This window comes from Protomyctophum bolini (assembly GCF_963924005.1).
Source record: "Protomyctophum bolini genome assembly, chromosome: 24".
In the NCBI taxonomy this organism is placed as follows: domain Eukaryota; kingdom Metazoa; phylum Chordata; class Actinopteri; order Myctophiformes; family Myctophidae; genus Protomyctophum; species Protomyctophum bolini.
In genome coordinates this window covers 17,589,388-17,600,204 of record NC_137885.1, presented here as the reverse complement: position 1 = coordinate 17,600,204, position 10,817 = coordinate 17,589,388, and the positions used below count along the sequence as shown (strand labels likewise).

General features: G+C 44.1%; 1 protein-coding gene across 1 annotated transcript in view; it reads right to left on the bottom strand.

Moving 5' to 3' along the window:
* Positions 1–10,817, bottom strand: part of spega (striated muscle enriched protein kinase a) — an 82,057-nt gene that overhangs the window by 46,430 nt on the left and 24,810 nt on the right. The window contains exons 3-5 of the mRNA XM_080758573.1: positions 8,872–8,976; positions 1,306–1,702; positions 1–323 (exon numbers count right to left, since the gene is read on the bottom strand). The exon at positions 1–323 is cut by the window's left edge and continues 486 nt beyond it. Coding sequence (XP_080614699.1) covers positions 1–323; positions 1,306–1,702; positions 8,872–8,976 — 825 coding nt within the window. The remainder of the gene's footprint in view (positions 324–1,305; positions 1,703–8,871; positions 8,977–10,817) is intronic.

Sequence of the window (10,817 nt, the reverse complement as noted above, 5' to 3'; positions counted from 1 at the left end):
TGTCGAAGATCTTGGGCGCGGCGCGGGCCAGTTTGGGTGTCACGACGACGCGGCTAGACGCCACCGGGTCCATCCTAGGGGAGCGGTCGAGGGATTTGGCCGCCTCGCCTCCCGGCGGGGACGGGGACGGGCCTTGGGTGTGTGTGTGAATGCCATTTTTGTGAGGTGTGCGGCGGGACGGGGAAGGAGCACGGGCAGTGTGCTGGGGAGGAGAGGTCTTTGATTCATCTGTGGTTTGAATCCTAGAGGGGTGGGAGTTGGGGGGGGTAGGGGGAAATGGAGCGTTAGGAGCAGTAATGATGAATAATGTTCCGGGAGGTGGGCTGGACGAGCATGCCTGTCAGTGTCCATTTGTTGGAGCGTCTCTTGTTGTCTTAACGTCGGCGTATTTTTCTATTCGCCGGTGATTTTCTGAGCACATTGTGTTTTTCGGCGCGGGGGAGAAAATAAAACTATAAATGATGTGAAATGAAACGAGATGAAATGGAAGACAAAATATAAATCAATACTTGGACCAGATGCATTTCCCTACCATTGATTTAATCGTATTGTGGTTTGGTGGTGGGGCTAAGTTAATGGTATTGCTGTGGTTGGACTGAAAGTATGGAAAGATGTCGGAATTCAATGTCTAATGTGAATAATACATTTTAACAAAATCCCCATTTTAACAAAATGTGAAAATGCCGCCTAAAATAAGAAACTCTACAATACAAAACTGTTCATTGGAATGAAGTCATTGTGGATCATATTGAAATGTAGAAAACCCATGCTAGCGTTACAGCTGGAATCAAAGCTTGCAACTCATGCATATCACAGCAACCAAGGGCTGGCTACGGGATGCATGCAGTGGGAGGGAGAGTGTAATCACAGCTTTCAAAAGTGCTTTGACAGGATAGAATAGCACAGATTCAGATTGTCTTCGGTATAGTGGCAATGGAACACAACATGTTAGAAAGAAACCCAAAAAAATTAGAAACAAGACAATATTAGAATTTTTTGAACCACTCTCGGGAAGTGCATCGCATAGAGCCAAAGGAAAGTATGAACTCAAAATGATAACAATAACAATAATAATAATTATAATAAAGAAATAAAAAATGTAAAATAACTGGAACATGTATGGAATGGAATATTTTTGCTTCAGGTCTATGTGGGGGATGTATGTACGTCTTGTATCAAGAGTCTGTTTGCAAATTGTTTTTTTTTTCTTTTTTTTTTCGTATTTTGGCCAAGTCTTTTTTGTTTGTTTTCCAGTGTTTGAATCATCAAATAAAAACTAAAAAAAGGGGGACAGCCGTGGGCTACAAAGGCATAGAAAATGTCCTCCCTCGGTAGAGGCTGAACATGCTGCCGTAGTAGTCGCTGCCTGCTACGGACACACTTTCCTCGGACCCATGCAGCTGCTGCTGCACCGACGGACGGGCTAGGTTAGCGTGCGACGCCCGAATCAGGGGCTCCACCCCGAGGTGGCGGACGGGGAGGGAGCCCCCCGCCTCGGAGGAGGGGGGGCCCCCGCCGCCGCCCAGCAGGGCTTGCCTGGCGGAGGAGGAGTTGGGGTCCAGGTGGGACCCCCCTGGAGGAGGGGGCCGCGAGCCCAGAGCCATGAGCTCCCGCTCGATGACGGGGTCGTATGGGCCGCCTCCGGGGAGCGGTCTGCGGTCTGAGCCGTCCGGGTTCACGTCCATCATCCTTCCTCCTTCACCTAGCGAGAGAGAGAGAGAGAGAGACAGAGACAGAGACAGAGACAGAGACAGAGACAGAGACAGAGACAGAGACAGAGACAGAGACAGAGACAGAGACAGACAGACAGACAGACAGACAGACAGACAGACAGAGATGAGTCAGTGTTAAAGGAAGTGCAATCAAAGGGAGTTGGCAGGGGAAAACACACAGAAAGAGGGAAACAGCTTGTGTAAGCTCCGCTCCAGTTAAGAGCAAACGTAATGATGATTGAATGACGAAGAACAAGAGGAAGAGGAGGAGGTGGAGGAGGAGAGAGGGAAGGGGAGATACTGAGAGAGGGAAGAATACTGTAGCAGTGCAGAGAAGCTGCAGTCCGGAACTCATTTTAATGGATGAAACACTGTGATATACTCCATCTGTGTGGTAGAGCACTGGTTTCCAAACTTTTTAGCCTGTGACCCAAGAGAGAAATTAGACGTTTGACCAGGACCAAACTAAAAACATTGGCAACTGAATGGCTCGAAATGGAAATTAAGAGTTTATATAGTACACATAGTACAGGCATAAACTTTCCTTAATTGTATTCCATGTATTTTCTCTATTATTAAGGTCATTGTAGTGGTCAGTTTGTATTGGTGGTGGGGTAGGGGGTGGAGGTGGTCTCCCTGGCCTATACTCTTCCATTGAGACATTTAGATGTGGTGTCAGGCAAGACCCCTAGCACCTGACAATAATTACTGCCTGACACTCATAAAAGACCCATAGCACCTGGTTGACAAGTAGTACTGCCTGACACTCATAAAAGACCCCTAGCACCTGGTTGACAAGTAGTAATGCCTGACACTCAATATCTCGCCTGCGGTCATTGACTTACTGAGACAACATGTAGTCCAGGAAGGAAGTGAGACCAGTGTCCGTGATAGCACAGACACTTTGAAATACAAAAATATCTAAAAACACATAACACCCACAGTAAAACCCCAGGAAAGTGTTTCTTGTCTCCCAAAAATCATTAAAATAAGATCTGGTTGTAAAAGGGGTGAAGTGGTTTTTATTGATCAAGTTAGATCGCACTCTTCGCGAACGTACGAATGGCTCTAGGTTGCTTGGCGACCGATAAAACCGGAAATTAACCGGTAGTGAAAAGTCCAACCTCCATGCGCCTCAGACGTAAACAGATGTACTAAGATTATTAGTTATAATTTGATCGCTACAAAATGTATGTTGCGGGTGAATTAAATTACGATCGCACAGCACTTTACACAGCCGTTGCCTATTCCGGTTCACAGCCTGGGACCAGTTGGCCTTCAAAATAACTGAAAAAAAAACATGGGGACTGGGCCATGTTTCAGGCACCAGTGGTCCAGGCACCTTGGCTGGTAACCCAGTCTGGCAGTGTGCCGTGGGTTCGACTCCCGATCCCGACGGCCTTTACTGCATGTCTTCCCCCCATCTCTCTCCCCATGTCCTTTCAGCCTACTGTCTGTCCCTCCATAAATTATATAAAATAAAGGCGAAAGCCACAAAAAAACATAAAAATAATAATAACATGGGATTGGCAGATTAATTCATGAATTAATTAATTAATACCTGGCAGGGAATGTGATCATTCTCAGAGTGTGACTTTCTGTGTATGTATTATGCATGTCTGATAGTAGGCTCGATAAGAACCCGGCTTGATAAGCCTGATCCCTCCATCCTTAGATAAGAGCGCCCCTCACTTTCCCCCTCTCTCTGTAGGTAGAAGAATAAATGCAAAAGTTCATCAACCGAAACGAAAAGATAAGCTGAAGAAGAGATAGACAAGTTGGAAACAGGAAGGCGGAGGCGGGAGTTAAAAAAAAAAATTGCACAGATGCAGCTCCCCCCCCCCCCCCCCCCTCCACCATCGAACAGAGATCCTCCCACGTCACAAATCAGGCTGCTGATTGACGTTTTAGTGACGAGCAGAAAAGCAGCGGGGAGACAGGAACGCTTTGGTAGCGGAAAGAAGGAGCCGTCAGCATCTTCTGCTAACGACTTGCAACCTTAAAAAGGCACCCGCGGGTACCCGCGGAGCGGAGGAGGTTGAGGATGCTTACCGCAATCATCACTCCATGGCACTGACTCAGCGCCAAATCACATCAGTCCCCGTCCCCCCCCGCAAAAAAAATAAACAAAGTGAAGGATTATGGTTGTATGTATGGATGATGAAGAATGGAGATGACACACTTCAAAAGCTTGGCACAACGGGCTTTCTAATCCCTGCTCTCTTTCCCTCTCCAATGAGTTTTCCGTCCTTTGGAAAGCAGTTTATTGGCAGTGCCACCCGAGGTCATAACAGACTACAAAAGTGTATACCATAGAAAATATTCATTAATTTCCTCTTCATTTGAGTCACATGAACCCTATAGCGTCCCTGCTCTAGGTTGTGTATTTTCGGCAAAGATATTTAATTGCGTACTAGGAAAAGAGGAGGGGGCCTATAGTATAAACCCCTGGGGGATGCTAGGAAAGGTTCTCACAAAGGGGCTTTATTCCCAACACCGAACATATATACCTACATAACAGTGTCCTCTTTTGCTAATCAAGAACATATTGAACGACGCCATTTTGGAGGGAAGCACACCTTTGCCAAGTGTGAAGGTGAAGCTTAGCAGCCTAGGGGCTGGTTGCAATCACTGAATAACTTCACGCTCATCTTCTCACACGCTTTTCTATGGTGTGGTTTCCTTATCTTCCTTATCTTTAATTTTATAACGGAAGTGAATGCAGGGAGTTCAGATGGAGCTGAAACCTTGCCCAGGTATACTCAGTACTCAAATGTTTTACTTAAGTAAAAGTATCAATACTGCAATGTAGAAATACTCCATTACAAGTAAAAGTCCAGAATTCAAAATGTACTTGAGAAAAAGTACAAAAGTATTGGCATCAAAATGTACAAAAAATTACCAAAAGTACAAAGTACTCTTTGTGGCTGAAGAATGTCTCATTTCAAGTTTTCCAATGAATACAAATCTTTTGAAAATAGCAGATCTACAAGCTTGTAGATCTGCTATTTTCAAATGGCCTAAATGTACCATTAAGTTAAATGTAGGCTACTAATAAGTGGTTAATGCATGTTATGTATGCAGCTATGTAACTAGTAAGTCAAGTTTTCAAATTATGGTAATGTAGTGGAGTAAAAGTACAATATTTGCCTCTGAGATGTAGTGGAGTAGAAGTAAAACTACTGTACTTAAGTACATTACTTAGTAAAAGTACTTAGTTACTTTCCACCACTGCCTATGTCATAGGTGACTTCACCGCATGATGTCCTTGGAGATCCACATGGAAGCTGTTTTACTTCAGAGACTATTTTACTGGCACCAAGAGACAAAGATGCTTAGAAGCTCCCAACACTTTGAACAAGCGAATAGTGAATGTGAAAATGATCCTGGCTCAAAAAATGTTCTAAACGGCGAGGAAAGAATGTGAAATGTGTAGGAAGTGTGTAGAATCTGTCTGTAATGAAATAGAGAATCAAATTACGAAACAATTGAAAACATACATTAACCACTTCCCTATATAGATTTCAGTCATTTGAAAATAGCTGATCTACAAGCTCACAATGAGTCACGACGCATGGTGTCCCCAGTTCAAATATGATTATTTGTGGGGGTCACGGCCTGAAAAGGTTGAGAACGAACAGATCTAGAAGACACTCTGTCGGTCTGTCTGCAGCTAATCTCGCAAACCACTGGACCGATCAGCACCGGATGTCTTGTGCACACTGACAGTTGACCAAGGAACTAAATCCATTTTACATCATGTAAAATAATGTTTATTATTTCTTCTTCATATTTTGTCAATAATTCATAACCTCAGATCCCTCCAGGACTGATCATTAACATGAAGTCATCCCCAGAGACAAAGACCTACAACAGCCGGTGTGTTGCTAAAGCCCACAGGATCATTGAGGATCCATTCCACCCCAACCATGGAACGTTTGTGGAGTCGCGGTTCCATCGAAACGGGACAAAACAGAAAGAACTTCATTTTATCAAGCGATAATAGTGTTCTGACATACATAAAGATGTTTTACTAGTGAATAATATGAAGATACTTTTTAAATTAAAGTATCTTTTATTTTATTTTAATACTTTTATTATGCAAGTTTTTATTTAATTTTTTATAGTAGGCCTAGTATACTTTTTGTTATTAATGAACTGCAAGTCTGAAGAGCCCTGACAAATGAATGTCACCCTTCTTTTACTGTAACGTTTAAGGTGATCTGACGCTTAGAAAATCCACACACACTATAAAAGAGAGATCGAGGAAAGAATGAATGTGAAATTGATCAGCGTGCGAAAACCTTCTTAACAGGTGAAGAAGGATTGCAAAATATATTTGTGTAGGAAGAGCGTGTCGTGGGGTCTGTACGGTATGTAATAATAATAATAATAATAATAAAATAATAATAAAACTTTATTTGTATAGCACCTTTCATAACATGAACTGCAGCTCAAAGCTCAAAGTGCTTTACAGAGCAATGGAGGAATGGACTGGCGTGGCTGGTTTTGCACCGCACCAATGCACACAATATTTACTTCAGGCATTCAGTAGAAGGGTCAAAGATACAAGGCTCAGCCGATCAATGACAACGAGCAGCATCGATCTGCGATTGATCCGGGAGAATCAATGTGAGAAACATATTCTAGTGTAGGACCGTGTGTGAAGTGAATCGGACGACGGACGTGCAAGGCAAAGAAATATAACTGCCAAGAAGACAATGTCAAAATGACACGGTAACAGCCATTGTGTGAATGTAAACCAACTGTAGAGCACAGCCATATTCTAGGGGTGAGGGATTTGGCAAAAAATAGCCAATCTACGAGCTCACAACGTGTGGCGTTAGGGTGGGAGGAGGGGAGGCCTGGTGTAGACCCCTGGGAGACTCCAGTCAATGAAGTGTTGAGGGTTTAAGTGGTTAAAGCCAAGAGACCACAGGCTACTGCTCTGCCGAGACATACTCTCCGCTTGGCCAGTGGAGTGAGCTTCAGGCAGTGTTACTCGACAACCAGTAGGTGTTCTAATCCCACTGTTTCCCAAACAGTGGGTCGGGACAAGTGCTGCACAACTAATCGAAAAAAGAAGGTCTAGATTCAGACACCTATATGCAATCTCATTTTGTGAAGAATCGTGTACGCAGCACTAAAGTTGGTTGTCCAGTTCTTTTTAGTTACTCTGTACAGTCTACACTGTGTTTTTGTTTGTTTTTTTAATCAATATTTTCATGGAAAAAATAAGAATCGTGATCTCAATTCTTGTGGAGGAAATCGAGATTCACATTTTTTTAACACTCCCAAAAAAGCTAAACTTTTCATGAATTAATATCAAATAAAATTATTTCTTGAATGAATAAATAGTTAAAATAAAATAAAATCCATAAATTAGAAAACAAATATTTAAAAAGTAGTGAAAATACCCGATCTACAAGCCCACAACGCGGCACGAAGCGGTGCGTTGTGAGCTTGTAGACCTGCTATTTTCACTAATTTGGGTCCCAGTGTAATGTCAAAGTTTTCTTTTGGGTCACAGGCTAAAAAGGTTTGGGAACCACTGTTCTATATCCTTCACCAGGGTCTACGTTTGCAAATGGATCAAATCACACTGAGGACTTAGTTGACTGTGTAACTTGCTTCGTTTCCGAGGTTGTTACATTATATTGAATATAACCCCAGGTTTTCAGTGACTGCTCAATGGGAGTACAGCTCTCAATGCTTCAAAACCTAATCAAACGCAGGTGCTTTCAAGGCCAGCTCCACTTCCGTGTGGATAGGTACATTTACTCAATGTGTACATTTAGCGTGTCAGGTCCTCCAAAAAAGAAATAAATATGAAATTGGTACCATTATATGGAATTCAACTTCCTCCTGCTGGAATGCCCTGTGGTTTTCTAAGTTCTTGGAGGACCCCCACTCAGCCCTCAGTCAGGTTTTCTAGGCTGCGTGTGATTTGTGGACCCCCACCCAGCCAGGTAACAGACAGCGTGTTGTTTGAGGACCCCCACACAGCCAGGTAACAGACAGCGTGTTGTTTGAGGACCTCCCACCCAGCCAGGTAACAGACAGCGTGTTGTTTGAGGACCTCCCACCCAGCCAGGTAACAGACAGCGTGTTGTTTGAGGACCCCCCACCCAACCAGATAACAGACAATGTGTTGTTTGAGGACCCCCCACCCAGCCAGGTAACAGACAGTGTGTTGTTTGAGGACCCCCCACCCAGCCAGGTAACAGACAGCGTGTTGTTTGAGGACCCCCCACCCAGCCAGGTAACAAGCTGCCCATGAAAAGTAGGTCAGTGTGTGACACGCTGTTGTGACATCCACCCACGGCATTAAAACCTTCTGCCGTATCGGATTTCATCCAAATCACCTTGGCATGCTCGGCCTGTGCCAACCCGATATCAGCGCTCCATTAAAATTAGGTCTATGTCATTTGCCGTGATGTAGTTTAGACCATAGACCACCATTTAGGTGGGGATCAACTGGCACCGCCTCAAGGACCCCCATGGGGGTCCCCAGACATCACGTTGAGAGCCATGTGGTATGATATGGGGCATGATGAAGTGGGTGGGGCTGAACACAAGCATCAGTTCTGAGCGGAAACCTTTCACAGAATAATTCATGTCGTCACGGTATACTGAATGTTTTGTTTTAAACCTTCCGCCATTCAAAGAAATAGTGGTTGCCGTCATTTCAGAGCAGTAATCTAATCAGCCAATAGGCCTATATAGCAACAAAACAGATTTAGTATAGATTTTGTTTTTGTGTGTGCATTTTCTATCATGTTTTTGTTTTTGCAAGAAGTGTACTAGTTTTGGCCATTATAGGAATTTTTAATAGATGGAATACCATTAGTGAATGCACACTCTAGGCCCTTACCTCCAATAGAATTGCCCCTAGAGTCTATAGGGGCAATATTGGAGAATGCTGATGTCAGGGTTCGATTTCCTGGGCGGGGGATATGGGGGGAAGTTTTATCCTTGCTTCTGGTCAGACTGAATTAAATACATGCATTTCCCTTTGGACTGATTGTGATTGATATGTTTGTAGTACTGATATGTGTTAAAAATAAATATATAGAGCATAAGTGGTTAAGGAAATCGAACCCTAAATGACAAACAGAGGCGGAGCCAAGTGAAATATCACATCATAAAGGCCAAATACCTGCAGGCGCTCGACGGCCAGCCTTATCCTGGTGCCTTCCGGCGCCCTCTTTGGTTTCCATGGGTACCTGGGATTCTGTGGCCTCATCTTCTGTCGTTTCAGAGTCTGAACGGTGGGATAAGGAAACAACAACAAGGAGATTAGAAAGGGGTAGGAGGAGACATGCTGGATGGATGGTGCAACGGAGAGAAATGAACAGGTTGAAGGGGGTTTGTTGGTTGGTTGGGTGGGTGGGAGGGAGGGGGTCACATTATGGAGAGGACAAAGTGTGTCACATTGGAAATGACATTTCACGTTTACTTAGAGGCACGGAACGTGATGGGTCCTTGAACAGAGGCCACGGAGAGCCCCCCTTGGAGTGAAATAAATGGGTTGCAGTTGAACCGTGACACTAATCCAGCTGAGGCTTTATATACAAAAATGACATGGGGAGGGAGACAGACGGCTGGCTCTGCTGGGCTCCCAGTCCATGTTTGCTCCTTTGACTTTATACTCACAGAGTAGAAGCTAAACCAACGTAATGTCCGTTATTGCTAGACATTATCGACGGAGCAGGTGCCGTATCGTTGACAAACGGTACAGATGCCACTCTTGCTGATGACCTCTTCAGCGCCATCACAACACAATTAGCCTAATCTACCAGTTAAATCGGTTGAAGAAGAGCATGCTCTTTGATGAGACGCGTGCACATCCCGGAGAATCCCACAATGCCAAGCAAGCTCCTTTTTTTTGGGTACTTTACTCCATGTACATACCGGTTATTATTAATACTTACTGCTCAAATTATTACTTTAATTTATTTATTATCGTATCTCCTTTTCTGTAACCAGTTGGTTTATTATTTTGGAAATGCCATGATAACTGCATTTCCCTCGTGGGATCCTAAAGGTCTTAACTATCTCGCCCAGTCCTGCCAGAGTAGACACCAGGATCAAAATGCAGGGGCAGGGAGCCCCCAGTGGTTGTGTTAGTTAAAAGCAAGGAAGCAACCAGGTGCTCAGGAGGTGTGCAGGTATAGAAAATGTAAAAAAGGTAAAAAAGTGCTCCTGGGATCAATCGGGATAACACATAGAACAAAGCGGAGATCTGTGCACACTTAAAAGGTTAAAAAGGAGGAAAGCTTTATTCAATGTTTCCACCTATACAGTCTTCATCAGGGCTGCCCGGATGAAGACCGTATAGGTGGAAACATGTCGGTTGAATAACTCGGAAACCCCATCTGCCCTGAGGCTGCATTAGATCTCTCATCCACCCAGAATACAGTAGACACCTGCTCTTGGCTATTCAGATTCTCGGACTCTTTTGCTTTCTTTGTCTAACTTTTGGCGTCATCCATTTTGAGAGCATTAGTGTGAGCCAAATTCTGAAACTGTGTCGACAACACGTCCCGTGCTGTGAAAGCCATTAGGTCTGCCCATTTGAAACCCATTTTCACTAAAAGGGTCCCGATATGTCAAAGGTCTCCAATGTATAGCTCTCGCTTTTCAAACACATCAGGTTGGCATCCAGCAATAAAACCTTTTATGAGAGCTTTGTCAAAGTCAACTGTCATCTTTGAGCCTTTTGATTAGCGCATTAATGGAAAGGAGGTGATCATGGATAACCGTTTCATATACAGTCAGTTAATAGTATTGTGGGCGGCTTCCATTAAGCAGATGATTCAGAGGCCACTCAAAGAAAAGTCAAACACAACCACGGAAATGGACATAAAAGATGACAAGACAAATGTAAATCTCACCCCACTTGTAAATTCTTCTGGTATTATTCAGGAGCAGGATCTATTCTAGACCAGTGGTTCTCATAGTGGGGTCCATGGGGACCCCTAGGAGTCCTTGAGGAAGTTCCAGGGGGTCCCCAGATAAATGATAGTTAGGAACCAAATGGACCCTAAAGGTGGTTGCACACCGGCCGCGTTTTATCCGAAAACACGCTCGGTGTGTGGGGAC